General features: G+C 37.3%; 1 protein-coding gene across 8 annotated transcripts in view; it reads left to right on the top strand.

The window, feature by feature from the left end:
* The window catches only part of rps6ka3b (ribosomal protein S6 kinase A3b), a 94,496-nt gene that overhangs the window by 24,675 nt on the left and 53,692 nt on the right, over nt 1-16,129 (top strand). For 3 of the 8 annotated variants that reach the window (XR_015524242.1, XR_015524241.1, XM_087307977.1), the window contains exon 1: nt 10,108-10,223. Coding sequence is in view for 1 of the 3 variants with exons in the window: in XM_087307977.1 (XP_087164103.1) it covers nt 10,179-10,223 (45 nt within the window). In the remaining 2 variants the exon portion in view is untranslated. 8 annotated transcript variants of the gene reach the window in all.

Here is a 16,129-nt window from a genome sequence, read left to right as displayed (position 1 = left end):
CTTTTCAGCATTTGTAAAGCACATAAACACATCTACTCTCTCAATAAAATCCATGTTAGCCATTTAGCATTGAAGCTAGAGTCACTAAGCAAACAGAAGCCCCACCTATGACACAAATCCACGTCTATTGTGAAGTGAATTTGACACGCGAATGAAGCGAGTAAACTTAAAATGTTCACATATCTATTCATGCGTGAAAAGTGCGTTTTTATCCGCGCGTGCCGTGTCTGGTGTGAACACAGCATAAGAATAGCCCAAAACTTGACTAGTTAGACAGACTATATATGTGTGGTAAAGCAGATAAACACAGCTATTCTCTCAATAAAATCCATGTTAGCCATTGAGCATTGAAGGTAAAGTCACTAGGCAGACAAAAGCCGCATCTATTGTGAAGCGGATTTGACACACAAATAAAAAAAGTAAACTCAAAATGTTCACACTTCTATTTATGCATGGTTTTATGTGTGCGTGCTGCATCTGGTGTGATCACAGCATTAGAATAGCCCAAAACTAGACTAGTCATCAAATAGACCGGTTGGACAGACTGTATACTGTTTATTTGATGACTAGTCTAGTTTTGGGCTATTCTCAGATGTCTATTAGCCTTGTTTTAGCCAGGATGACTATGTTTAGACATCTATTAGACATCTTTTAAAAACAAAAATTGCTTGCTGGTATACGTCATAGCCATGTCATTGTACAAACTTCTGTCCTCATGAACAACCTCAATGCTGTGTCATACTCATGTCGTTAAGCAAATTACTGTCCTTGTAAACCACACAAACCTGTCTGCGCACACATAGACACTGAGGTTATACTGGGTAATGGTATTAATTCTCACTAGAGGCTTCCTGTGAATCTCTCATTGTGAAGCTCTTTCCTCTACCGTCCCACATAACCTGGACACAAAGCAGTGTGACGGCACTCTGCATGTGTGAGAGAGCGAGAGTGGGTGTGTGTCAGGGACGTGGCGTGTGACTGCGGAGCAATGCGAGACCCTCGCAATCCATGTTGGTTAAATTCTGCTCTTTGTTTCGGGCTGGATAAGTGTGGGAGAGTTGATTCATCTTCTTTCCTCTGCTCAAGAGCTGCATGGACAGGCTCTCATTAACACAGCAGACTCAGAGCTTCATATAGTATGTGGGGTGGGGTGGTGATTGGTCAGAACCGGAAGGTCTTGTGTATCTCAGGATGATCGTGAGGGGGCCACTTGAAATAAAGCCTCGTTATGCAGGGCTCAACAATAAGGATTTGTTTCTGCTGGCCTGGTCAGCAAGTATATCAGTTTTTATCTCGCTTGCCATGATATCATTGCTAAACTTTTTTTGAGCAAATATTAACTACATTTATATTATATGTTGGGGTAAAAAAAATCTGATCAGCTCAGCAGTTTTACTTGTAATTCAAGGTTGACTGTTTTGGATTGCGAATTGAAACTGTGAATGCAAATACAGAATAACTGTTTATAATATTCTTCAGTAAATTAAACAGTCACTTGTGGTCTTGTCAGAGACCATAGATATTTATTTGATGTAGCCTATGCAGTTGTTGTCTATTAGAAGGAATGCGTCAATAGAGCCGCCATTTTGGTACAGGGGAGTGCTCCTTTGAAATGAATGTGGGACCAAGGTACAGTGGAGGACTACGGCCATCCTGGGCCATAGATATGTAAACATGATTGGGAGTTTTCTCGGTGGTCTGTATGCAAATATTTTTTTAAATTTCAAAAAATTTTCATCGCTTTTCTATATCATTCTATCTATTCTATATAGATAAGTGACCACACGGGCATTGCAGATAAAGAGCGTGTGTTTGTGTGCATGGAAATGTATGATCCATCCTCCCTGTTAAATTCGATCTAATCCATGTCCTGAAACACACCCCCTCTCCTGCTTTCACTTCTCATTCTAACAAAGGGAGCGATTTGTTTGTAAATGAATCTTTGTTTTGAACGAATCGTGTGAACTATTGATATTCCTGTGTCAATGTGCATATCCACCTTTCTAATCTAAATGGTATTTAACCTTTGTAATATTTAACAATTAGGGGTGGACAATATTCACATTAATACGCAGGCACTGTTATCAGGTACTAGCCATTACTTCACTTAGTTAGCCGACAATGATACACGTTTCTGGTAGCACAGAGTCTTGTTGTCATATTTAATTTACATTGTTTGCTTATTTTATTCAACAAAACTAGCATAAGCCTAGAATTGAGTGCGAGGAGGTGCTACTTTGCATTGGGATCAATGCAGTAAGTTACTCTAATATCATCAATAACGTGATTTGTTGAGCACGAAAGTTTGTAACATACAAAATCGTAAAAAATGAAATCTTACCCATGAAATGTTCTGCCCAAATGCTTTTTCTTATTTGCCAGTTACTACACCCATACACAGTGCTAAAGTCCAGCATCTTCAGATTGGCTTTAGTCTTGACTAGTGCGGGTGAATGACTATTGTCCTGGGAGCACTATACAAATGTGGCGGCACTATTGACACATGCTCAGGGTCTGTCTGCAATATCTAGTGTATATATCTATGCTAAAAGACTACCAAGAGATCAGAAAGTTGTGCTGTTAGAGACTAGCGAGAGACTAGAGATGTGCTGTAAGAGACTAGCAATTGTAGAGACTTTCAATGTGTCCTGTGAGGGACTAGCGGCCATGTGCTGTAAGAGACTAGCAGTATCGGCATGTGCTGTGAAAGACTACTGATGGTGTGCTGTCGAGACTAGCATTTTAGAGAGTAGCGATGTGTGCTAACAGAGACTAGCGATTTGTCTTGTGAGAGACAAATGTGCAGTGATGTAGAGTCTAGCAAATTAAGAAATTAGGAGTGTGTGCTGTGAGAGACTAGCGATGTAGAGATTAGCAATGTGCTGTGAGAGACTCATGATTTAGAGACTACTGACATGTGTTGTGAGAAACTAGCATTGTATAGACTAGCTACATTTGCTGTGAGAGACTAGTGATGTAGAGATTAGCAACGTGTTGTGAGAGACTCGTGATACTAGCCACTTGCTGTGAGTAACTAACAATGTAGAAATTAGCGACTTGCTGTGAGACTAGCATTGTAAAGACTAGCATTGTAGAGACTAGTGATTTGTCTTGTGAGAGACTAGCATTGTCGAGACTAGAGGTAAATTCTGTTAGAGACCAGCTTTGTAGAAACTAGCGATTTGTCCTGTGAGAGACTAGCGATTGTGGAGACTAGCGGTGTGTCTTGTGAGGGACTAGCAAAGATATGCAGTGAGAGACTAGCATTATAGAAATTAGTGAACCATGCTGTAAGAGACTAGCATTGTAGAGACTAGTGACGTGCTGTGAGAGACTAGCGGTGTAGAGACTAATTTGTCCTGTATAAAACTAGTATTGTAGAAACTAGCTACTTGTGCTGTGAGAGACTATTACCATAGAGACTAGCGATTTGTCCTGTGAGAGACTAGCATTGTAGAGACTAGCATTGTATAGACTAGCGACGTGCTCTGAGAGGATGGCAGTATATTCTGTGAGAGACTAGCGATTGTGGAGGCTAGTGATGTGTTTTGTGAAAGAATAGCAAAGGTGTGCTGTGAGAGACTAGCATTGTAGAGACTAGTGACGTGTGCTGTGAGAGACTAGCGGTGTAGAGACTAATTTGTCCTGTATGAGACTAGCATTATGCGCTGTGAGTGACTAGTATTGTAGAGACTAGTGACACGTGCTGTGAGAGACTATTACCATAGAGACTAGCGATTTGTCCTGTGAGAGACTAGCATTGTAGAGACTAGCGACATGTGTTGTGAGAGACTAGCGGTGTGTCCTGTGAGGGACTAGCAAAGGTGTGCTTTGAGTATCTAGTTTTGTGTAGAATAGCGACATGCTGAGAGAGGATAGCAGTGTATTCTGTGAGAGACTAGTGTTTGTATTTCCTTTGAAGGGACTAGCAACCATGTGCTTTTAGAGACTAGAAATGTAGAGACTAGCGACATGTCCTGTGAGAGACTAGTGATTTGCTGTTGCTGCAGATGTGCTGAAGTCATTCAAAGCAAGTGTCTCTACACTTCCTACTTATTTCTGAATGCTGTAACCTTCAGTAATGTTCGTTGTATTCTATAGAGAGAGTACTCTGTCGATAGGACAATAATAGATCCGCCAAGTGGTCTGAAAGTCTCTTACATGGAGTTTGATCCTTTGGGCTGTTTTGATTGTTAAGCCCTGTTCTGTACAGCCAAGATGAACACATGATAGAGGAATGTGAAAAAAACAAGGAAAGTCAAATGGCAGCCAAAGAGGAAATTGAAGGCAGAGGAAGAGAAGCTGTTTTACTAGAGAGATTGTGGAGGGAGGATGGCTGTTGAAATGTTATTGAGATCTAGAGAGGGGAATCCATTAATCTTGTCTCAGTTGGCTTTAATGTGAACATCTCCTTCACCAGCACTCAATCTGCAGTTAAAATGCCCTCTATTTCATATACATCAGTGGCCCTGTGCCACAACTGCAATAATTGTGAATGACTCCAGTGAGTGTTTTGATAAGACCGACACGTCTGAGAAGCAGCGGGACAGGATGACTGAGAAAATGCTGCTATTTTCTTCAGTGCGCTGTGTCAAGATGAGTATTAGTGCTGCCTGTCGTATGAAGAACACGGCATGGGGAAGCTTATTAGGCCTCTTAGGGTGCTTTCACACCTGCCTTATTTAGTTCGATTGAATTGCACTAGAGTTTGTTTCCCCTTTTGGTACGGTTCGTTTGGGCAGGTGAGAATGCAGCAATCGTACTCGAGTGCGCACCAAAAGCAGACCAAATAAGCGTACCGAGACCTGCTTGAAGAGGTGGTCTCGGTACGTTTTCAAACGAACCCTGGAGAGGTTTGTTTGTGGTGAGAATATGATCCGTACTAAAACAGGTTCAACCGCAAAAAGTACTGCACATTTTGGACTAACTCAGCTGCCGTAGGCCAATGCGCTGTGCATTATGGGGTATGGAGGAAAAATATTTGTTGACAGCGCTTTACCAACAGAGAGAGAGAGAGAGGGGAAAACACTACCTGATGGATCGTTGGTAATATTTGCGCAAGAGGACCATGTCGCAGTTTAGCTAAATTAATTCACGTCTCCTCCTGAAGTGACGAGCGATGCATTGAACACTGCTTTCCAGCCGTGGCTGCGCTTCATTTTCATAATGTATAGTTTTTCTAAAGCAGGGATACAATCAGCCAGCGCAGTCGTCCCTCCAGAATAAAAGGTTTTTTTTACCTGCGGGAGTTCACTGGCATTTTCCCGCACGTGAATTCTGACCAATCAATAAGCAGTTTAGGAAATATGTTCAACAACATCTGGCCAATGAGAGATGTGGATTTTGTCAGATGATTGCATTTTAGTTCGTTTCAACTAGTTCGGAACAAAGCCAGCAGTGTGGTGTGAAAACGACCCAAAGACGGCAGAAGATGCAACAATGTATAATTTATTACCCTTGGTCCGGACCAAATGAAGCGAACTACAGATGTAAAAGCACCCTAAGAAAAGCAAGGCTATAAAATGTCTATATAGTGTTTAATATACATATTTTAGGTTATGCTTATTTATGTTTACATTTGTTAAAATTTGTATATTTGATTTGCTTACACATTTTATATGTTTTTAAGATATTAAAGTGTTTATACAGCAAAAATAATGACATTATAGTGGCAGTAAAGACTTCAACAAAAAGGAAATGTTTCATCTGAATATCAAGCAGCACAAAAGCTATATAACATATAAAAAAAATTATAATAACATGAAATGTATTCAAAATCAGCATATTAAACGAGACTTATAAAATATTTATTAAAATTGTAAAACCTTTGAACAGTTTTGGGTTAGTTTTATTTACATTAACATTTAAAAAAAAAATGTCTGTTCATTTATAAATATACACTCACCAGCCACTTTATCAGGTACACCTTACTAGTACCAGCTTTGACCCCCTTGCTTTCAGAACTTTTTTTCTTTTTGTTTTTTGGACCATTCTCTGTAAACCCTAGAGATGGTTGTGCATGAAAATCCCAGTAGATATGCAGTTTCTAAAATACTCAGACCAGCCCGTCTGGCACCAACATTCAAAGTCACTTAAATCACCTTTCTTCCCCATTCTGATGCTCGGTTTGAACTGCAGCACATTGTCTTGACCACGTCTACATGCCTAAATGCTTTGAGTTGATGCCATGCGTTTGGCATTTGAGTTTGTGCAGTTGGACGGGTGTACCTAATAAAGTGGCCGGTGTGTGAATTTGTCTTCGATTTTTATTTTTGTTGACAATTTAACGTTATATATTGTTAATAGTTTTAATCGTTATTAATTAGTTATTCATATTAATATAACTGTTATTATTAGCTTTTGTAAATGGCTTTTGTGTTTTTTAAGCTCCTTGTAAATTTACCTCACTTTATTTCATACATTTATTTCAAATATATCTAATACGCCAAGTTAGCTATTGGTTCTTTTATTATCAGCTTTTCTAAATAGTCTCTGTGCACATTTTATAACATATTTATCACATATACTCACTTGTATAATACAACTACTGTTAAACTATTAAATTTTTTAAAATATTTTTTATTTAGATTTTTTTTTTACAAACTTTCTTTTATATTAAATATTGCATAATGTTGTTTAAGAGCCAGCATCTAAACAAACAAACAAAAAGTCTACTCTTTTTGCTAAATGCAGCTACCATTAAAGGTAAAACATTTTATCTTTGGATCACTAAGCTAGTGATTCTATGCCTAACCTACTTCACAGCTCTGCACTCTCTGTGCTGTTCATTATTCTCAAACATAAAGAACCAGCAGAGTTGATGTCGCATTTCCCTGCGAGGCGAGCAAGAGACAGGGATGATGTTTTTCCACATCTGAGAGCGTGTTGGGAGGCAGTGTTGGCTCATTTCCACGTGCTGGAGGAGGATTTGACATCTCTGTGAGGTCAGGATCTGAGAGTGACGTAATGCTCTCTGACTTCCTGAGAGCTTTCCAAGAGCAGGGGGCTGATGGGAGGGTTCCTGCTCTGTCATTCAGCACAGGAAGTCGGTTGAAGCAGATGAAAAAATAACGCCCAACTTTGAACTCGATCTGGCGCCACATGACCTGGTTTGTGGATTCACTCGCAGCTGGAGAAGATCTGCAGTGGCTCATATTTCTTGACATTTATCTTATCTCATTTGACATTCCTACAGGAAATATGGATAAAAAAGGGCTGTCCCAGACATATGCATTTTAGTATTGGTATACAGTACATTATTACGTTCCGTTATTTCCGTTATTACTATGTTGCTCATGTTTAAATTTAACTAAAATTAAATGGAAAACTGAAAATACCTTTAAAAAATCCTACATAAATATCTCATCCTAAAATTTTAAGAATATTCAATTGTTAAATTGAAGGTGAATTTAATTTACTAATATATATTTTTATGTTGATTACTATTCAGAAGATGTTAATATATTTTTAATGTTAACTTTTTTATAATTCTCCCAATAAATTTAATATTTAATTTAATAAATAATTTTATGTATCCTGAATTTTGAAAATGTTTATATTTTTAAAAGCACACTGCTTTTATTTGATCAAAAACATTCATATTTTCAAAAATATATTACATTTGAGATGGTAGTTTTTATTTCAGATCATTGAAGTTTGAGGGTTGAAGCTTACGCTGCTATTCTGAACCATTAATCTAAAACAGAAAGCAGTTGTTTAAATCAATTATTTATCTAAATCTATTGTAATTAATCCATTAAAGTTGTTATCATGATTGATAAAGAGAAAGAATCTAAACGCCTTAAAGCAGGCAAAGTTGTTTATTAAGTTACCTGTTTAATTAATAGACTGTAAAAGATATGGACGTATAGTGTCCGTGACGTCACACATAGGTTTCTGAAGAGCGCAAATGAAGCTACAAGTAGGCGGGGCCAACCGTTGACGTTTTGTTCACTCGTCACCATAATGACCGGTGGATACCAAACAAGGGCAACAGGGCGGACCGTGAGCGGATTTACAGATGCCTGCTAGCATTTAGCTTAGCAGGCTTTTTTTTCTTTTAGAAACGATTAATACTTCAGAAGGAAAATCCAAATGATTTCAAAATAAGACATAAATGTAGTCTGTTTTAGTAAATGCAAAGCTATTTATGAAATCCAGGCATAATACTGTATGACAACATTTCAGATGACTGTTCTAGAGCCTACAACTAATCAATCTGTCAGATTCTGGAGTGCATTCAAGTTCTTAAGAAAATGATAAATGATCTTAAATAAAACAAATACATTTATAGAGATGGTATATACAGTAAGTGTACAGTTTCACTCACCTGGTAAATGGAGGCAACTTGAATGGTGTTTGAGCACATTTAAGTGCACAAAGCTTGCCATATTATCTGATAATTGTAGGAAATCATTCCAAACGGCAATTGACTGTGTAAAGCCACATAAAACAAAACAAAAATCCATTATACATGCCGAGTTCAGCAGGTAATCAGTCGCAATGACATGATGGCGACCAGCGAGACCTAGCTGTCACTCAAGTGGCCACTCCCTTAATTATGCAGACTTAATATAACTTAATAAAAACAAAACAAAACAGATGAGTTAAAAAAAAAATCACCCCCCTCACAGGTGTCATGAAGGGTATTATTAGCTATATGAACCAAACCATCTTTTGTATTAGGCTGTAAACATGTTTTTATCAGCTGTAAAAAATTGGCCAATTTAGCATTTCAGTCAGCGAACATCTGGACTTCCTGGAGCCAGCCCTCAAAGGAAAGTCAATGAATTGCAGTTTCAGTTACTTCCATATTAGCTCCATGAGGAAGAACGGGAGGTTGCCACTTGGTTCAAATATATAGACAGTTGAATAAAACAAACTAACATAGAGAAACATAGCTGTAACAAGTGAACTGCTGTGTAAAAAAGACAGTGAAACCTTTTTGCAAAAAGCAAAGTTGAGGAGATAAACTCTCCTCAGGCCATGACTCAACAATAGTAAATAGATTGTAACTTGAAAAACATCAATGTTGATTTCATTATTACATCAACGGTCAAATGACACCAAACATGACAAAGTTATATGAGAGAAGATCACGAGCAGATGAATTTTTGTATGGTTAAAAAAAGCACATGGTTTCTGTAAGCAAATTGGAGGTGTGAGGAACTCTGCCACGCCAGGAGGACCCATCCCGTGCTTGGAATGTCTCAGTAGTCCTTCATTAGCATAGAGGAAATAGCATGTAATATTTTCTTAGCTTACAGAAGGTTTTCAGTTTCACATGATCCTTCAGAAAACATTCTAAAAATGAGTTAAACCCCAGCTGGTGGAGATCTGCTAATTTTCAGAGATTTCTCCCATAGTCGGTCTTTACATTTTTACAGCACGTTTGTGCATAATTATCTTTTTGCTGTGGAAGATTTGCTCCAAACCTGCTGACTAGAAACCAAGACTTGCTTTGCATTAGGGATGTACGATATTGGAAAAAGCTAACATTGGGATTATTTTGTTATTCTGCAATTTATATTTTGCCATTCGATTACATTTTCACCACATGACTTGAATATATCGCTATTTGGAAATCATGAATAATTTTAGATTGATTGCTTTGATTCTATAGGGAAGTGCATCTGCATAAAATCTAATAACCAATCTACAAGCATAAAGACCTTTAATAAAGAAAGATGCAATTGAAATAAAATGTATCACCATTTTTCCGAGTCTTAACAGTATTCAGGTACAGTAAAATAAAAATAATTCAATTAAATTAATTGTTGTTAAAGTTACAAATGTTACACTTTCTTATGCATGAATTCTTTTAAAATAACTATACAGTCTCAGGCCTCAATAATGTTTTAATCCAGACCAGATATCAATATATTGTGCATCCCCAATTGTATGTAATATATCTTCCTGGCTGATATACAGTAGTGATGCTCTCTTTGGACAGATGTGCCTCTTCCTGTGCAGGTGTTGCCTAGGAAAGCAGAGCAGGACATGCTCTAATCTCGCTGCTGACCTGCAGCTGTAGGCCCTTCCTGGGCAGGCATTTCCTTTCGTTTGTCTTTTGTATGCATGTTCCACTGTACAACAGTCTAAATGACCACTCCTGCTATGCTGGATGAGGGTTCTGGTTTAACCGTCCACAGCAGAGTGACTGACATGTAGACAGGACCATGCTGAAAATGTTTCCCCTGCGGATCAGGCAGAGAAACACACGGGTAGGAGCTCTTTGTTGTTGTCCGTTTGAAATATTAATGAGTTTAATGGTAAATGTTGTCGTGTTTTGCAGCTCACATGTCCTTTCTTTAGGTTAAGCGGAGAGACGTTAAAACTGCCACTATTGAGATTTTTCTACTTGTCATGCAGTGTATAAGGTAGCAGTGTATTTTTGAAGATTAAAATTCAGCAAACTTTTAAAGGTTTCTCATTTAAAAAAAAGGTTTGAATTTGAACTTAAAATAAAATGAAATGCTTTGGTTTTACCAAAGTCTAAAGACATGCAGTATAGGTAAAATGAGGAAAACAAAAATTGGCCATAGTGTATGAGAGTGTGTGTGAATGAGGGAGTGTATGGGTGTTTCCCAGTGCTGGGTTATGACTGGATGGGGATCCGCTCTGTAAAACATATGCCAGAGTAATTGGCGGTTCATTCCGCTGTTGTGCAAATAACAAAATTTCAACTAAATTTTATATTTTGTATGTTTCTTTTTATTCCTCTATTAAAATGTTGTATAATATTTATCTCTAACTTTAATTTAGATATCCACATTTTTTGAAACGTGTTCTTAAGTTATTTTGTTAAATTAGCTCTAGTTCTGGCTTTGGTACTGACTACACACACAAATATATTATTGTATAGCATCCTATAGAAAATATTCATTTAAAAGAGAGATCTGTGAGAGGTGAACTTATTTATGCTGAGCACTGTATATAGAAATACCTCAATTTTACCACTGTGAAATGTCCTGCTTTTTATTGACTGACTGACTTTGGGGTGATTAATTAGTTCTTCCAGTTTCATTAAACTCTGGCTTATAATTAAATCCTGAAATCAATGCTTTCTTTACTGTCTTATGCTGGCTTCACACCACTTGTGAATTTAAAGTCTGTGTGAACAGGAGGATTACATTGATGTACTTCCAACTGAAACTGAATATTGAGTTTTTTACTAACCTTAAAAGAGAGTATTATATGCAGTTGCTATGGAAGCCCTCATGTTGACAACAACAGAAGAATCGGCGTCAATCTAAACTGAAACAAATCAGCAGAATTTAATTAAAGATTATCAAAACAAACTATTTTTTTCAGTGGATTAACCTGCAATGATCAACTGTTCACATTAAGACTAACAATGTGAGCTATCCAAATACAGATGGAAAATTTTATTGGATTTCAAGCGGACTTTAAGTATTTGACATAGGGCTGGGCAATATAACAAAAATGCAGTTGAGATCATTTTTTTCCATATTGAACGATAACAATATATATTTCGATATAAGTTGTAAATGCTTCCAGATTTAAAAGAGTACTCCAACAATGACTGAATTCACAAAAATAGGAGGGCCCATTAATAACAACATTTTTGGCTGATAAATTTTCGCTGACCAAAAGTTCGCTATGTTTCTTATATTAACACACTATTAGCTTCTTATTGATATACATTTCTGCTGTGTGATTGGCTCTTAGATCAATATAGAGTAAAAAAGTAATTTTCTACCCGGCCCTTATTTGACAAGTAGATTAAACACAAAGTCAATACAAACACACAAAGAGAAATGAACTAGAGAATCCACCACATTCGCATCGTGCACACAAGTTAAAAAAATCAACTTGAGCAATAAATGTGCATGAGGTAAAAAACATTTAGCATTATATTTACTTTTATATCAACACAATATTGAGTATTGATGAAGCCTTCAGAGCTGGAATTCTTGGTATTGGGTGTTTGGTTTCTCACACGTGCTGTAAGCGATTGACCAATCACAACAGACTGGGTCAGTTGACCAATCAGAGTAAGCTCTTGAAAAGGAGCAATTTATACAGTGCGAATCTATTAGTTGATTGTTTGAGATGATGAGAAATGAGTTGATCTCAAACGTATGTGACCTTGGATGCATGCAAATCTATTGTACGAGACCCCCAAAAGAAAACTAGAGACTTAAAATAGCACAATAGTGGCATTTTAATAAATGTTTCTTATGTATATGGAAAGAGGCTTGAAGGCGGAAACTGTTGATGTATTGAGGATGTAGATGGAACAATGTAGTGTATTTTTTTGTGGGGGATTCTTACTCGTTGGTGCTTCATGCAGGAAGAACCACATCAAATTGCTGAAACATTCATTTTTCACAAGCATAAAGGAATCTCCCTCGGATTTGCTCTGCTTTATCAGGGGCCTCACTTTCTTCTAATTCTATTTTGGAGTTTGTGTTATGTATGTGTTCTTTTGTTAGGTCTTTCTCTAATGAGTAAAGGATTTGCCCTCGAGAGTGAAAGTTCAGCATGGACTGAACCTAGCAATTAGTGGACTTGGCTTCAGTTAAAGGCCTCAGAGAAGCAATTTTAATGGGGACATTGACAGTTGCTTTATGTAGACCAGCATTTGGGTGTTTGTGATCGAGACCTGGTTTTGTTGTACAGTGTGTATATGGGTCAGGGGAGACAAAAGGGGATGTTCATATATCAAAACAACTGTGATATAGCTGTGTATTTAGTGTTTTGTTTTGTTTTGTGCATTAGGATGTGTCTTGTTCTAAATAACTTTACACATATTTCTGTAAGACTGAATACATTTTTTTCAGTCATGTTTTGACCTTTAATTTGAATTTATATTTGAAATATTTTTTAATATACAATAAAGATAATGCATTTAATATACTTACTGTTTTTTCTAAAATACTTTCTTAAATACAAATAGGACATAGGGCTGGCTGATTAAAATCGGTATTAGTATATATTGACCAAACACCATTGTTAATATCTATTTTTAATAAAAGTTTGGTATGAAGTTTCGATATGAAACTCTATAGTTTTATTAAATGTGGCTGCTGAGTGGTTGCCTTAAAAAGCAATAAGCCAATAAGCTTAGGGTGTAAGTTTGTTATTTCCAATGGAGACGCCTGACTTGCACAATGCGCATAAACATCTCAACTGAATGCTGCGAGCACACCGCGATCTATTTAAGTAGGGGTAGCCAATCTGCTTCACACTTTGTATGGGATATACACATTTCAGTAACAACGGTAGACTAATTACCTGAGACAAACAAAGCGCATCCAAACACTGCAGTGCTTTTTACTTTTCTCTATAAACTTGTATTAAAGCTGCAGCAATGGTTTGTCCATTTGTCATCCTCTGAGAAAAGGGCTGACGTGATTGTCATAGCAGCATCTGCCAATGAAATTAGTCTGCAATCGGCTACTGTTTGAGCTGGGGTAAATGCTTAAAGTGATCTGATTGGCTGACGCTTCCGTTGGAGCTCGAAAATTTGAGAAATCCCCAACTTCTGCAGCGGGCAACGCCGCTAAAGCAGTATTGACGGATCCACAATTCAGTTCAGCATTGCTTGATGTCACCCATTGAAAGTGTATAGGAAGCGTTGACGCTGACGCCCTCTGTGAAAGAGGCGTAAAGCTGGATTTATACTTTTGCCTGGCACCGCATCACGCATCTCCGCTGACTGTACACGCACCTCACGAAACGGATGTGGTACATTCGGCGTTGTGATGTTCTTTAAAACGACAGGAGGGGTTCAAAAGAAACTGACTGTAAAGTCAGACGGATAAACAGAGAAGTAGAAAGTTTTCGAAACTACGCCATATCATTAATATCATTCAATATTTTTAAACAAATGTTATTATTTTTTTAATAAATTATTTCAATGATTGTAGGGATTTTTTTCTAACCATTCAAGATTTTTTAAATCAAACTTTGATGCATCACTTTTGTTCATATCTCGGACAGTTTTGCCTATTAAAGTTTATTAAAATATTAATGACAACAGATCATGAGTTGCTCTAGAACAGGGGTGGCCAACCCTGTTCCTGGAGAGCCACCTTCCTGCAGATTTCAGTTGCAACCCATATCAAACACACCTGCCTGTAATTATCACGTGGTGTTCAGGTCCTAATTAATTGGTTCAGGTGTGTTTGATATGGGTAGCAACTGAAATCTGCAGGAATGTGGCTCTCCAGGAACAGGGTTGGCCACCCCTGCTCTAGAACTATATTTTTTATTATGGCAAAAAAAAAGTTGTTAGTTTTGTAACTATTAAAGTGTTTTAAATTCAAAATTGTAAAATATACACAAGTGTAAAACCTTTGACTGGTGAAAAAACATATTTTGTAATTGTGTAACCGGGTCTCCACTTTTGCCACAGCCTCTTTTGGCTTTAACAAACTTATCCTTCTGGTTTTTCCTAACTTTTTAACAAAAACTTTTCTTCTTTCCCACGGCTGTTGCAATTTCTAGTCAAGAATTATTGATCATCTGGTTATCTCCATGATCACAATTCATAAAGGTTTCTGTAGAGTCGTGCCTGTTTCAGACAAAATGTCTTCAAAGTGGTTTATGTTCAACTCAAATCAAACGCAGCACCATGCGAAAGTTTTGCTTGAGTCTCAAAAAAAAATCATGAGCTCAGTCAGCCAAAAACATGTTGCGCGCAGCCAAAGCGAACCTCCGCAAACACGTCGATGACATCACATTTACCACACACACTCAAACGAACTAGTGGACACGTTGAGTATAAACCAGGCTTGAGGATGTCGCAAGAGTAGCTTTTTGGTTTCTTTTCTTGTGCATCCCAGACACTAGCACCCCATCTGAAAGAGTTTTTTTAGCATAGGGAGTATTATAGTCATCCAGCTTCATAACAAAAAACAAGTGATTTAATGCTTCAAAATGCACATTAACAGTGTTATGGAAACTCAGCTATTCATTCTTGATTGTCTACTTGGTGTGCATGCGTTTGTGCTCGCGAGAGAGAGAATGTGTGCACACGAGTCTCGTCTTTCTGACATCTGTCAAGATCAGATGAATCAGATTGACATTTTGATTTCTCTGTATTGGCTAGAAAGACAGTGCCTTCATTTCTTTTCTTCTTTCTTTCTTTCTTTCTTTCTTTCTTTCTTTCTTTTATGTTTTCTTTGGTCTCTTTTCTATTGGTCTCTGGGCATTTAAGATTCACAAATAGCACAGAAATCATCAGGAAGTTGAGATTGTTGAGTTGGACACAACGCCCAGAGGAAACATTTGAAAAAATATAACCCAGTCTGCATTATTGTGATTTTGAACCTCCCAGAGGAGCCTGGAAAGCAGATAATCAGGTTTTTGTTTTTGACTCGTCATGACTCAGTTCAAAACACTGACCTCTGACAACCTCAGAAACCCAAACTGCATGCTCAGATTTGTGTGTGTCCTCATTGTGTTTTTAGATTAGTCTTTCAGTCCGCTTAAGTATTAAAGGAGGTTCAGTTCTGTAAGCCAAAGCTTTGAGTGGGACCATGGTTCTGGACAGTAGCTCACTTATAATTGATTAGCTCTATTGATCTTCCTGTCCCCCTCTCGGAAATGTATGAATAAATTATGCCTTCATCTCTCTTCCATTTGCTTCATGTAGAAATTGTTTAGTCCTTCATAAAAATCCACACATTGCAATTTTTCTTTAGAATAAGGATCGATGGATATGTTATCGATGGAATGTGTAATTGCTTGTGCTTGTCAGGGTTATTATAGTTAACTGAAACCACCAAACGAAAATTGTTATTGTAATTTGGGTCACAATTTTGGGTTACTAACACCCTATGTTAGTAATGTTTTTGCTAGCATGAACTAAGAATGAACTATACTTATAATTATAGAAATCATAGCACAACACTGGCTGATTAACACAGTATTTAAATCCAAACATTAATTCATGCACGATGAGTTAGCAAGGACACTGAAGAATTTTATTTTCATTAAATAACGTTAACAAAGATGAATAAATCTGTAATAAATACATTGTTCATGTCAGTAAATACTTTGCATTATTTGCAGTATTCTTATTTTCGTTGGCACATTTTTTTAAACAGACTTACTTCCCAAAAAACATTTTATTCATGCGTCAAAATCTAATTATCTG

This window comes from Danio rerio, chromosome 24 (genome assembly GCF_052040795.2).
Source record: "Danio rerio strain M-AB ecotype USA chromosome 24, GRCz13ab, whole genome shotgun sequence".
NCBI classification, from domain to species: domain Eukaryota; kingdom Metazoa; phylum Chordata; class Actinopteri; order Cypriniformes; family Danionidae; genus Danio; species Danio rerio.
Note: the sequence above shows the minus strand (reverse complement) of the source record. Positions and strands in the feature narration are given on the sequence as shown.